At 39.5% G+C, this 14,901-nt stretch overlaps 1 protein-coding gene across 20 annotated transcripts in view; it reads left to right on the top strand.

Annotated features, from left to right (window-relative positions):
* The window catches only part of LOC134346861 (R3H domain-containing protein 1-like), a 171,628-nt gene that overhangs the window by 63,638 nt on the left and 93,089 nt on the right, over positions 1-14,901 (top strand). For 16 of the 20 annotated variants that reach the window (XM_063048645.1, XM_063048640.1, XM_063048646.1 and 13 more), the window contains 2 exons: positions 10,935-10,976; positions 12,412-12,501. The exons of 3 other annotated variants lie outside the window; for them this stretch is intronic. In XM_063048645.1, the coding sequence (XP_062904715.1) occupies positions 10,935-10,976; positions 12,412-12,501 (132 nt within the window). The remainder of the gene's footprint in view (positions 1-10,934; positions 10,977-12,411; positions 12,502-14,901) is intronic. One more of the 20 variants, XM_063048648.1, reaches the window with a different exon arrangement.

Here is a 14,901-nt window from a genome sequence, read left to right as displayed (position 1 = left end):
GTGAAGTAGAGCCTGTGACATGTGGATTATGAGATCAGAAGTAATTGAGAAACAGGAGAGACCCAAGAATAGATCCTATATGACTTGTATAGTATTGTGCAGGGTGAGGAGACAAAACCTACCTGTAGAGGATTTTAGTTATACAAGTTTCCCCCGCCATCCGAAGGTAGAGCGTTCCAATGAAACGGTTCGTAAGCCGAAATGTCGTAAAGTGAAGAAGCAATTACCATTTAATAATATAGGAAAAATTTTTGAGCGTTCCAGACCCAAAAAATAACCTACCAAATCATGCCAAATAACACATAAAACCTAAAATAACAGTAACATATAGCAAAAGCAGGAATGATATGATAAATGCACAGCCTATATAAAGTAGAAGTACTTTTTGCAATCATTGAAGTACTACCTAGCGCAGTGAAAATCTCACACATGCGCTCTCGGCAGAGACACTCTCTCCAGTAACCTTAAAGCTATGAGGCTGCCAAATCGTACCAAATGACAAATCATACTAAATAACACAAAAATACACAACCTATATAAAGTAGAAATACTTTTTGCAATCATTGAAGCACAGACTAGCACAGTGAAAATCTCACGCAGGCGCTCTCGGCTGAAGGCACTGTCGGCGTCGGCGCAGGCGCTGTTGGTGGAAGCACTCTTCAGTAACCTTTAAGCTATGAGGGTGACAAATCATACCAAATAACAAATCATACTAAATAACACAAAAATACTCAACCTGTATAAAGTAGAAATAATGTATGTACAGTGTAGTTTCACTTACAGGAATCGGGATGGTGTGTTAGGCTGAGTCGTGGGAAGTGGGGGTGGTGGGAGGTAGAGGAGACTGGGGTGTCATCTCATCGTAGTCTGTTTCCAATAGGGTAGCCAGGTCATCTTCTTCTATGTCTGCCTGCCTCGATGTCAAAGGTCGAGTTTCGTCGTCTGCTGTGGCTGATGTGCAAGGCTTGAAAAACGACAGTATACTTGACTGCCGAGCCTCGCGCATTTTTCTATCGTACAGTTCTTTGTAAGCACTCAAAACATCCTGCAAACCTGCCCTAAACCTACGTGCCCTTTCAAAATTAAAGTCATACTTTCTGCAGTCATTGCAGCGCTGTCAATTACAGCGAAAATCTCACAAAACTGCTTCACGGTCAGTCCCTGGATGACTTCATTTTCGCTACTGCGTTCGATTTCGATTGTTAATCTTTCCTCTTGCAATTACATCAGCTCTTCATCTGTCAATTCTTGCTTATGGGATGCCAAAACCTCCTCAACATCATCTCAACTTTGCCTCCAACTTTCACCCTGCCCTCAAGTTTACCTGGTCCATTTCCGACACTTCCCTCCCCTTTCTAGATCTTTCTGTCTCTATCTCTGGAGACAGCTTATCCACTGATGTCTACTATAAACCTACTGACTCTCACAGCTGTCTGGACTATTCCTCTTCTCATCCTGTCTCTTGCAAAAGTGCCATCCCTTTTTCGCAATTCTCCGTCTCAGCCGCATCTGCTCTCAGGATGAGGCTTTTCATTCCAGGACGAGGGAGATGTCTTCCTTTTTTAAAGAAAGGGGCTTCCCTTCCTCCACTATCAACTCTGCTCTTAAATGCATCTCCCCCATTTCACGTACATCTGCTCTCACTCCATCCTCCCGCCACCCCACTAGGAATAGAGTTCCCCTGGTCCTCACCTACCATCCCACCACCCTCCGGGTCCAACATATTATTCTCCGTAACTTCCGCCACCTCCAACGGGATCCCACCACTAAGCACATCTTTCCCTCCCCCCCCCCTCGCTTTCCGCAGGGATTGCTCCCTATGCGACTCCCTTGTCCATTCGTCCCCCCCATCCCTCCCCACTGATCTCCTTCCTGGCACTTATCCTTGTAAGCGGAACAAGTGCTACACATGCCCTTACACTTCCTCCCTTACCACCATTCAGGGCCCCAGACAGTCCTTCCAGGTGAGGCGACACTTCACCTGTGAGTCGGCTGGGGTGATATACTGCGTCTGGTGCTCCAGATGTGGCCTTCTATATATTGGCGAGACCCGATGCAGACTGGGAGACCGTTTTGCTGAACACCTACGCTCTGTCCGCCAGAGAAAGCAGGATCTCCCAGTGGCCACACATTTTAATTTTACATCCCATTCCCATTCTGACATGTCTATCTACAGCCTCCTCTATTGTAAAGATGAAGCCACACTCAGGTTGGAGGAACAACACCTTATATTCCGTCTGGGTAGCCTCCAACCTGATGGGATGAACAGTGACTTCTCTAACTTCCGCTAATGCCCCACCTCCCCCTCGTACCCCATCTGTTATTTATTTTTATACACACATTCTTTCTCTCACTCTCCTTTTTCTCCCTCTGTCCCTCTGACTATACCCCTTGCCCATCCTCTGGTTCTCCCGCCCGCCTTGTCTTTCTCCCCAGACCTCCTGTCCCATGATCCTCTCATATTCCCTTTGCCAATCACCTGTCCAGCTCTTGGCTCCATCCCTCCCCCTCCTGTCTTCTCCTATCATTTTGGATCTCCCCCTCTCCCTCCCACTTTCAAATCTCTTACTAACTCTTCCTTCAGTTAGTCCTGACGAAGGGTCTCGGCCTGAAATGTCGACTGTACCTCTTCCTAGAGATGCTGCCTGGCGTGCTACGTTCACCAGCAACTTTGATGTGTGTTGCTTGAATTTCCAGCATCTGCAGAATTCCTGTTGTCAACATCATCTTCTTCAACTTCCACAAACCCAGCCTCCTTAGCCAAGCTCACTATTGTCATATTTATTGTTGATGGTTCGAAGCCCTTAAAATCGTTCACAGCTTTGGGACATAGTTTCCTCCAAATGTCATTTCTCATCGAGACTGTTAGCCTATCGAGAGCATCTCCAATGTTGGCGACTGCCAGTTTTATATTGTAGTCTTTCCAGATCTCTCACAAAGATGCTTCGGGGTTGCCCTCTCTGTCAATAGCACTTACAATAAGACGCATCACATTTTGCGTATAGTAAGCCTTAATTGTGGCTGTTAGGCCTTGGTCACACGGCTGCAGCAACGATGTCGTATTCGGCGGTAAGAACGCAACACGAATGTTACCGCCATACTCGGTAATGGCAGGCGGATGAGCAGCACAATTATCCACAATCACAAGACACCTATTATCGAGGTTATTTTCTCTCCAGTATTTTTCAACAAAAGGACTAACGTATCTGCTCATGTACTCAGAAAAAAGCACTTGGGTGTTCCAACTGCTTGGATGTGAACGGAACACAACGGGAAGTGTTTTCTTATCAACGCCTTTAGGTGCCCTCGGATTTTCTGAATGGTACACTAGTAGAGGCTTAAGGACAGCATCATCAGTGGCGTTAATAATAGGCATTAGGGTAAACCTGTCCTTCGATGCCTTGTGTCCCTTTGCCAGCTTTTCCTCTTTCGAAATAAATGTCTTACTCGGCAATTTTTTCCAATAAATTGCAATTTCATCACAGTTAAACACTTGCTTATACAAATAACCACCTTCTGTAATTATTTTCTTCAGTTCTGCTGGAAACCTTTTGGCAGCTTCAGTGTCAGCCGAAGCACTCTCTCCAGTAAACGTTAAACAATCAAGCTGCCCTCACCTCAGAAACCGATCAAACCACCCGTGACTACCTTTAAATTCCACTTTCGCAATACTTTCATCACCATCGGCCAGTGCTTTCTGTTTCAGCTTATTAAAAAGACTGACTGATTTCTCCTTAAGTATAAGATAACTTAAAGGAACACCACGTTTTGTACACCCATCAATCCACTCAAGCAATAGACTTTCCATTTTATCCATTACTGGATGCCGACTAAGAGAGACCACTTAACAGTAACATCGGCAGCTTTCAAGAATTTTTCTCTCTGTGTATAAATAGTGCGAATGGTGGATGCAGGCAAGTTCAACGCACGGACAATGTCCTTGCTTTGTTCACCACGATCGAAACGCTTAATTATGTCTAGTTTTACGCTAAGTGTAACACCCTTACGAGCTCTTTTAGGCTTTTCTGATACCTTAGAACTCATCTTGCTAATGGACGCACAAAATAAATCGAGATAAAGCACGTGTTTAAGCAATGGCGGCTAGAATGCAGTTCCGGGGGAGGAGTTTGACGGCTCGGGGCAAGCGCTGCTTTTTTTTCGCATGCCGCCATTTTTCGCGCGCTGCTTTTTTCGTAACAGTGAAAAAACCTGTTAGCGAAAACAGGGTACAAATGTAGGTCTTTCGTAACAGTGAGGTTTCGTAAAGCGAACGTTTGAAAAGCGGGGGACACCTGTAACTGTACAATGAGGAGTGGAATTCGCTGAAGTGTGGCTTTGAATTGATGTTGGCAGAGGATTATGTGGTCAATTGTGTCAAAACTGTAGACAGATCACCAAGATTGCCTACCAGAAGCTTTGAGTTGGGAATTGGCAATAACCACTGTTTTCCAAGCTCCAGCTGAATATTGATGCATCTGAAAATTGAGTATAGAAATTCCCATGAATAAATTTGTACAATTCTGTGTCGTCAAAAGATGTGAAATTGTGCTTGGGTATTCTGCATAAAGTGAATTGGCATCTTGTGAATAGCAATCTACAGTATTTTCATGCCTGATTTTTTTTTACCACTTCCTTTTACCTAACAGAGCTTTAGAATTATGTTTCTTTGTACTGTCCTCTGGCACGTATTATTCTTAAATGATCGCAACAATTTTGCATGCACTCAAATTTAGGAACATGGTTTGATGCAATGTTATATTTGTGATGTTGCTATTCATATGCAATGTTGTCTTTTTTTAGCATTTAGCTCTGCATTTACCCTCTGAATTGCATATATTGTTGGATTCGTATATCGTCTTTTTTAAATTAATCTTTTCTGCATTTTGGGCATTACTGGCTAGGTCAATATTTGTTACCCTTGAGAAGGTAGTCTTGAAAGTAGTGCTTTTGATGAAGTACACCCCAATGCTAGGTTTGGGTCTGTCATGACAAAGCACGCCGAGGCAGCTGAGAGTGTGCAACTTGGAAGGAGAACTCGCAGTTGATCATGTTCCCACATACCTGAACCCTTATCCTTGGTATTGGAGCTTGTAGGCTTGGAAGATATAATTAAGATAGAATGAGTAAGTAAATAGCACAATCTTGTGGTGTAGAAAATCAGAGCTGTGGCTAGAGTACTTTCTCCTGGATTGTATTAAACTGCTTGAGTTGTTAGTGATGAATGCAACTGGGCAAGTGAGAGGTATTTATTTCATCACCGTGAAGATGGTGAGTCAAAGTCTCTGACCTGGTCCTGTAGTCTTGGATTTATGCAGCTGCTCTGGTTAAATGTTTGCTTGTATGTATCAATGGTGAGTTATTTTGCTGTGGCCATAGTTAGGTGGTTAGATTCCCCTGGACATGCGAATATGCAGATGCCAACCGTGACCTGAAGCGTGGACTGTTTACTCTTTTCTATCATGTGAGCAGTTGGCTGGTAGCTTCAATTGCTGAGGAGCTGTGAATGGGATTGAACATTATACAGTTGTCACTTTACACCTCTGTAGTACAAAAGAGATCAAAACTGATCAAAGTACTTTGATGCACTGCAGTAATTGAAGTTGTAGATTGAATTTGGAAATAATTATGCATTTTATATTTTTTTAATGTGAATAGCTCTTTAATAAAATTGTTTTCCTTGCACCTTGGAGTTTTGATTGGAATGAGAAAGGAATGTGTTTTTATTATAATGAGGGTCTCCTAAATACACAGAAAGAGAAAAATGTAAATGGTGGAAACTGAAATTTAAAATAAGTGAGAAATACTTAAGTCTGTGACCTTTTGTGGAAGCAAACAGCCCAGTGACGCTCTCCTGGTTATTGTTTGACAATTGAGTGGCATGATTGTTTCTTTGTTACTCACCCAAATATGCAACTTGTCCATGTTGCGTTCTGGAAAAGCAGGATTGCTTTGTTCCCTGAGGAGAAACCAGTAGGACCACATTCTTTGCAGCCATTGCATAAATATCCTCACTTCTGATGGAAAACTTACTGAGAAAGTTGAAGATGTTTGGAATAGGATGTTTCATTTTGAAATGCTGCAACGATGTCCTGGGCTAAAATAACAAGCCAAGAACAACAGCTATTTTATTCTGACTATTGTTCTGACTGTTGAAGAGTTAACATATTAGATTTCCATTTCACTGCTGTCCTTAGTTTATGTGTGATTCCTGACTTGCATGGTTAAATCTAAATATTTCTCTGGTATGATTTGGCAAGTCAAGATGAACATAAAGCTACTCAGTCCACCTGAAGTTAACCTAGGAACTGCTTTCAGATACAGAAAGAGAAACCACATTTCAACCAAGGTTCCCCTAGAAAATCTTATTTTTTTTGGAAACTCTTCCAGAATTGGAGGTTCTGTCACACAGACTTGTTCAATATCATGACTGAGTCACTTGTAGAATGATCTCAAGACTCAGGCTGGACTGTGGTAATGTACAAGGGTAAATTCATTTATTCAAGAGAAGAGGTTTATCAATTGAGAGAGGTTTTCTGCCCCCTCCACCTCCATCTGTTTCTCCTGAAGCCGTAACATTTTGAATGGTACATGCTGTATATTTACCCCCTCTGCCCCCTTTCTTGTGGGTCTATCTTTATGTGGACCATGACGTACACCAACGCTGCTGAATTGGTTTGAAATTGTGATTCTGAGTATCTGATCAGATTGTTCTCTCATCATTGAGGCAGTTCTTCTAATTCTGGCAATGTCTGACCTTGATTCAGTAAAGTCTGTGTTTGGCTCTTTAAACAAGCTGGAGTTGTACATAGGCATTTAGGTGTATTTTGGAATGCATGAGAAGTTATGTGGAAATTAATTATACTGGGTTTTTATTCCTTAAGATTTATTTAATTAAGTTTGTAATTCGCAGCATTTTGTTGTAAAGTTTGGATTCACCCATTAGTTTCATTCGTTTTCTGTTTTTGGATAAGTCCAGTCATAACGTCCACAATGTTTGTATCCCTTTCAATTTGCCATGTTGCAGATTACATTTTTGTTTGCAACAGCACTTTAAAGATATCAAAATTGGAGCAGGAGGAGGCTACATTACATTACAAGCCTGCTCTGCCTTTCATAAAGATCATGGTTGATCTTGTACTGCAACTCTGTTCTTTCAGTAATCTAATGCGCCGAGAATCTTCTGATATCTATCACCCCTTTGGAAAGAACCTCCAGCCCTTCTTTGTGTATAGAAAATTCCAAACATTCATTAGCCTTTGAAGAAATTATTTCTCACCCCAGTCCTAAATACATGACTCCTTATTTCTGAGAACGTGACCACAGTACTTGATTGCAGTCAGCCATTTTCTCTTCATCCAGTCTATTGTGCCCTGAGACGTTTGAGGTATTTTGCATTCTTTCGAGGACTCCCATCATTTTTCTAAACCTTAACGAATGTAGGCCATCTGCTCAGCCTCTCCTCTTGCAGCAAACCTGCCATCTCTTCCACTAATTGGGTGACTCTTTGCTGTCTCCCCAACACTGCATGTACTGTGCAACCTTTATACACCCTATCCTCGTATGCAGGGGATACGTTCCTCGAAGTTGACGCATAATGTGAAATCGCATAATGTGAATAATTATTTAAATGGAGAAAATAGGGACGCGTTCCAGAGGGCTTCCTAAATATGTTTTGTCTTTAATTTATTCACATTTTCATACCAATACGACACAGAAGCAGTACTATAAGACAACATTTGTATTATATTTCATCAATTTAAGGTATTATTCAATGTAATAAATCATAGTAAGTTAACATCCAAGGGTGTACAGTACTCACCAACAGTGGCAGGTGTGTTCGCTCCGGGAGATGAGTGTGGTTGTTGTGGTGTCGGGCAGCTTTACACAGATAAGATGGATGGTTGTGGTTGTCAGGATCATATCAAGCACAGCCATGGGTCAAGGAAGATTCACAGAACTCTTAGAACTGCCGGCAGAAGGTGTTACTGATTTGAATAAAGTGGTGAGGGTTGTTTGCTTGGCAGCATTTTGTTTTAAATTTGCTTGTAGGGAAGAAGGATTGATGGCAAGGAACGACTGAAATGCTGACTCTGTTCTAAACGTGGGTCCATGTCCATTGCCATTTGTGCCAAGTGCTCTGACTTCCACCATTCCCTCACCGTTGGTAAACTCCCGGGATTTTCAAAATCGTCTGTTGCTTGCAGCATCTGAGAGATAGTTCGCCGTAAAAAAATATGCATACCTTGAATGTGGATTACGTCTTGGTTGAGTGGTTGAATCAGCGATGTTGTGTTAAGCGGCAGGAAACGCAGTTGTGTTAGGATGAATGCTGTCCAAATGTTTAGGATAGGCTGGTGCATTGTCAAGCAACAAAAGAACTTCAAAGGCAAGATTCTGTTCCCGGCAGTAGCGACCCAGAGCTGTGTTACCTTTAGCTGATGCCACGCTGTTTATAATTTCCAACTTTTTTTCAACTGTTAAAGCGGTTAATGCCATCTTGGTCAATGTCTCCCATCATGTACTGGGTAGGCACAGGAGTACATTCAGCCAGAGACTCATTCCTCCAAGATGCAGCACAGAGCGTCATAGGAAGTCATTCCTGCCTGTGGCCATCAAACTTTACAACTCCTCCCTTGGAGGGTCAGACATCCTGAGCCAATAGGCTGGTCCTGGACTTATTTCATAATTTACATATTACTATTTAACTATTTATGGTTCTATTACTATTTATTATTTATGGTGCAACTGTAACGAAAACCAATTTCCCCCGGGATCAATAAAGTATGACTGTGGTTCTCTGCCGCTTGGCTGACGGTCCAGGACATGACATCGGACGCTTAGGAGGCATAGTTAAATATTTCAAGTGCAAAATCACTGCACTGTAGGTAAAACCAATAGAAGTTTAAGATCACGCATCCACACCTTGCCAAAACCAATGCGAGAGTGGCGGGAGTGAAATTGTGAGGCGCGCGCACCTGACTTATATTGGCGGGAAAGCGGTGCTCCTTGCATAACTGTGAGTTCTGGACGCCTATAACGAGACCTTGGTAGAAATAGGTTCCTCGCATAATCCACATTGTCTGAAGACTCATATAACGAGGATAGGGTGTATTCAGTTTCAGAAGCTTGACATGCAACATCATGCCTCCCAAGGTAGAAACTGAGTAAATGTGAGTTTCATTTGTAAAGCAGATAGCTTGTAAATGATAATTTTTTTCTCTCTAGCGCTTGCATTATATTGAGGCTATAATATATGTCTTTAAATAATTATGATAAAGTTGTATAAAGAACTCTCTGGGTATGGGTTCAGTAGTTAACATCTTCTGCGCACAAACTTAGATTCTCTTGTAACAAAGGCCAAGGTATCACTTACCTTTCCAATCATATGCTATACCTCAATATAGATTGCAGCAACTTGTGTACATTGACACCTTGGTCTTTTCAAAAAAAAATTTAATCCCTCACTTTTTTAAACAAAACTAAATGCTACACTTTTCCTGTTTTGTACTCCGAATTAGATAACTGAATTTTTTTCACACATTATAATGCATCCACTATATTCTTGCCTATCCACTCAGATGTAAAAATATTTAGAATTAATAATTATGTTTGAAACACTTGTAAAGAAATACATTTAAGGGTAAGCTTGTAAATGTATTCTGCTGGTATACGTGGAGAATTTTTGGCACAGTTGTTGGCTAGAAAGTCCACACCTTCACTTGTCAAGTAATTATCAAGAGCTTTGTCATAAAGTCATAATTTGTTAAAACAGCTCTTTCCATCCACTGCACTGTGCCAGCAGTCAGAGTCAGATTCGGGTTTAATATCCCTGGCATATGTCATGAAATTTGTTTTGTAGCAGCAGTACAATGCAATACAGTAATATAAACTAGAATATAATAAAATGTATTTTTAAAAATTAAATTAAGTAGTGTAAAATGAGAGCCTAAAAAATTGAGACAGTGTACATGGGTTCATTGTCCATTCAGATAGCTGATGGTGGGGAAGAAGCTGTACCTAAAACAATGAGTGCATGTCTTCAGGCTCCTTACAACCTCTTTGATGATAGCAATGAGCAGAGGACATGACTTAAGTGATTTTGGGGGTGGGGGGGGGGTCCTTAATGATAGATGCTAGTTTTTTGAGGCATTTCCTTTTGAAGATGTCCTCTATGCTGGGGAGCTGGCTGAGTTTGCAACTTACTGCAGGTTTTTCTGATTCTGTGCAGTCACCCCCTCTGTACCAGTTAGAATACTGTCCATGATATATCTGCAGAAATTGGTATCATACAAAGTCACCTCAAACTCCTAATGAAAGGTGCACTTATGGGTACCCATGGGTTAATGGGTTAGAGTACCTTTCATACTAATGACATTCTATTTTTCCCACACTCCCATCAAATCCCTTGAGATTCTACTGTTGGCACTCTTGGGGCAGCTTACATTGGATGATTAACTTGCTCATCTTTGGGATGCAGGAGGAACCTGAAGCAATGTGCGGGGGAAGCTTGTCACAGAGAACGTATACGATTAGCATAGGCGGCACTAGAGATCATGTTTGAACCTCTATCATGAAAGCTGTGAAGGCAGTAGCACTAATACCTGTGCCACTGTGTTGCCAAGCAAAGTTGAACTGAATTTTTTATTTTAACATATTTCTGAAAACCGTTTTCTTTGTCAAGTTGGAATACGGGGAAAATGGAAGGCTTTGAATTGCTTTGTTTAAAAGCTTATCAAATTGCACTGAAGATTTATTATGGTTTAGTTATATTGGTTGGCTTTGATTTGAACATCGCAATTCCAGTTAAATGCCAGGATCTTATAGTCACTTGGATCAGGTGGATATTGTGTTAAATCCATCATGAATTTATTGTCATACCTATCTGGTTATTTGAATACATTTTTTATTGTAATGATCTCTTGTCCACTGTACAGAGACATATACAAAGTCTTGGACAGGCGGGGAAAAGGTCTAAGGTATAGTAGAAGTGTCTCACAGCATGTTAGAGGAAGTAATATATGCTTGTTGACTCCTATGAAAGTTTGCAAGAAATGTATTTTATTTAAATATTGCTTCATTTAATACAGTGTTAAATTCTTGTGCATGCGTTTCTGATCAAATTTTGCTGTTTCTTTGGAAAAAGACCTTGCGGTGCTTTTTTCTTGGCTTCTTGCTTAATTTAATAAAGCACTGATTCTATAATGCTTACTGGAAAATTATTTGGGTGTTTTAGATGTGCCAATATTTTGATTGCTCAAGTGTGTGTATTTGAATTTCGCCCTTGTGGAAATATTTTGGACTTATTGTGCATGGTTGTGTGCTTAGCGCTCAGTTTAAAGCAAATTTTTCTTTGCTCTTTGAAAATTGGTTATCAAGGATATATGTTGTTGTTTGCATTGTGTGTTGTGGTTGCCAGTTTTACTTAAATAGAAATAATGTGCATCCTAAGATGCTTGTTTAAAAAGCATCGAAAAATATTTTTTTATCTGGCATGAAGGACTTAACTTAAGGGATCAGAAATGCAATCAAATCTCAATTCTTTGAGGAAATATGTTTCTATGGTTCTTAACATGCAAGAATAAATGAAAGTATTCCATTTTATAAGAACTAGTAGCCATCTTGAAATAAGTTAGCTGGCATGTTGAGAAAGTAGCAGTCAGTGAATGGCACAAGATTGCATACTTACCTGTTGAGTCATGTTGATAGCAATCTTGTTTAATGTGTAGGTTAATTTTAACTCTGCAACCACCCCCCCCATTAAACCCACTTCCTTGCAGAATTTTTCTTTCAAATTAGTGGTTTTTGAACACCTTTTTTGATTGTGTTTTCTGAGACAACATGATGATGAAACATCTGGGGGTGATGGTGATTGCCTTGGGCAGCTGCTCTTAAAATTCCTCCTTACTTTCTGAATCTTCTCAACTTGACCAGCATGTTTTTGGCTACTTAGCTTGTGTTCTCTGATTTTAGAGCAGCTTCCCTTAAATGTAAAACCATAAACCTCTCTTATTATTCAATCAAATAGGCAATTATTTGCTTTTTGCATGGGAGGAATTGATGGAGAATTGCATAAGAATTGGTTTTTTTTAGATCTGAATTTAGTATTTTTTTAATGGAGTAGGCCATTTAAGAAATTGGAATGGCAAGATATGTTGAAGTCTGTACCCTGTAATAACATAATTTATGATCAGGTTATTATCTGATCTAATAAGTTACTTTGATAATGCATTTAGATTTGGAAATCCAAACAAATCCAGTGTCTACTTAAACACTTTGAGATTAAAAGTGAACTTATTTTTAAAACTGTTACAGGGTATGCAGTTGGAACGAAGCAACTTCTGATGAAATAAATGAATCTAGAAAATATTTGTACATACTGCATTTGCCCTAATAATGAATATTTTCCTTCAGTCAAATGCAAAGTTAAAGCTAGTACGGAGTCTGGCTGTGTGTGACGAGTCCTCTCCTCCGCCCACAGCTGATGTTCCACAGGAGAATCAGGTAAAAATGCATCAGTGCATTGAATGAGTAAATTATCTTGGTCTGCTTTAATAAATTTTGCAAATTCAAATTTGTATCTTCGTTTCTTGTATTACTTTGCAGAAAAATATTGTTAATCATACAGAAATTACGTTTGTAAATAGGTGCATCAGTGCCAATGATAATTTTTGTTTATGATTTTTATTGTATTTTGCAATAAATTTCCCTCAAAGAATTAGTTGAAGCATAGATATTGGGAATACATTTCAAATTTGTATTTGCCTACCAATAGAAAGTTTGATTGCATATTTTAAAATTCCGTCAAGAATTGCTATTGAGACTTAATATTAGCAGTATTACTGTCACTACCTACTGAAAGAAATTGGCAAAGGAGATGAAATTGTGAAATCTGTTTAGTTTAGAAGGCTGTAATGATGAATCAGGAACCAGAAAAAATCTGCAGATGCTGGAAATCAAAGTAATACACACAAATTGCTGGAGGAACTGATGAAGGGTCTTGGCCCAAAATGGCAACTGTTTACTCTTTTCCATAGATGGTGCCTTATCTGCTGAGTTCCTTCAGCATTTTATGATGAATCAAAAGATGAGAAGACTTTTTCCAGATTGCTTCAATGAAACAGCGGACAACTGAGGATAGAGAGATCAAAGTATAGTTATAATTAAATAGAACTTCAGAATTTTGGTTGATAATTCACTAAGATTTTGTGTCCTTGCCACATGTCACATAAGCAATGTTTAAGAAGCTTAAAACTTACCTTTCGGTCAGTTTTGTTGCCTTTTGTTCTCCTTTGTATACTAGTATGTACATTTGTGCATTAAGAACACAGAGTTAATGCATCTAGTTGTAGTCTCCATTGTGAGAGTTAGTTTGGCAATTAAATTATTGTGATGGTCTGTTTGAGTATAGTTATTTTAATATTTAATGAAGACTGCATTTTTTTTATATAGATGGCAGAGGATTTACTAAGCTTTGAAAGTAGAGTTTGATGCATTGAATTTAGATGATACAACTGTCTGGAAGGAGTTGTATATTCCAAGCAAACAAGGAAAAAGTCGTCGTAAATAATTAGATGTATGCTGATTTTAGTTGCAGTGGCTCAGAAGTTTGTTTTAGTACTGTGATGTGAGTGTTGAACAATGTTTATTTTGTACTCAGGTTTCCTAATTTGCATCACATTCAGTATTTGGGGCTACTAGCTTGTGGTTGCTGACAAATAGTGTGCTGGTGCTACTTTATACTTGGGAGCATGTTCCTAGAGTAATATTATGCTCTAATATTTAATATAAAAAGGTGGGGTGTTATCTGGTGAGGTATCCTTGGGCTTTGTTTGATTTATCTCAAGTATCTCAGTACCATGTGTCATAACAACCTTGCTTTCATGTTAAAGGAACAATTTAACATCTTGCAACTTGGATATCTTAAATATGCCACAATATTGTGTCTTTAACTTTTCTTGGAGATTAAAGTAATTTGTGACATTCCACCCATCAAGCACTTAATTCTCTCCCTGCTGCTTGAGAGCCAATTACATACTTAGATCCTTGGCCAGCAGGTTCCTTGGATATAATGGCCAATTCTACTCCAATAATGTGCTTGAACTATTTAAAATCTTTTCGGCTCTTTAGCCCTACTAAATTTCTTCAGTATAAATGGTATTGGAAGAGTACAACCATTCCTTGATAATAGCATTGTCTAAAATAAGTTGTTGGATTTGCAAAACTGTCCAAGATAATGCAGTAGAGAACAAAATGATGTTAAAAAAACATTCTGGCACAATGATGTTAAAAAAACATTCTGGCACAATGATGTTAAAAAAACATTCTGGCACAATGAGAATATTTGGACTTTTTGCCTAATGGGAGAACACAACAGATTCTTCACTTCTGGTCAAAATGTCTGTATTGTCTTCTGGGTATGGGGATAGACACAGAGAAAAGGGGTACTTGGGAAAGAACTATAGGTGATGTTGGATTCTGGGTTGAGTTTATTGTCATATGGCCAAACAGTATGCATTGTTCAGAGTAAATTCATTATCAAAGTACATATGTATATGTTACCTATGCTGTCTTGAGATTCATTTTCTTGCAGGTATTACAGGGATAAATAAATACAATAAAATTTATGAAAGATCTTACATAAACACGCTGATAAACAACCCAACATGCAAAAGAATGCAAACTGTGCAAATAAAAAAGACACTGAACAGGTGCAGTGAAAAAGCTTAATTGCCATAAAATCACGGGAACATAGCAGCAATCATAATAAAAACATTAAACTTTTACTAGAAAGAATGCCATTAGGACAAAGATCTCGATTCATTTTAGTGCCAAATGATCAAAGTAGTTGTAGTGTTATTATACTGTGTGGTGGTTAGGGTTTTCTGGGTTGGATCCAGAACT

This window comes from Mobula hypostoma, chromosome 5, assembly GCF_963921235.1.
Source record: "Mobula hypostoma chromosome 5, sMobHyp1.1, whole genome shotgun sequence".
In the NCBI taxonomy this organism is placed as follows: Eukaryota; Metazoa; Chordata; class Chondrichthyes; order Myliobatiformes; family Myliobatidae; genus Mobula; species Mobula hypostoma.
Note: the sequence above shows the minus strand (reverse complement) of the source record. Positions and strands in the feature narration are given on the sequence as shown.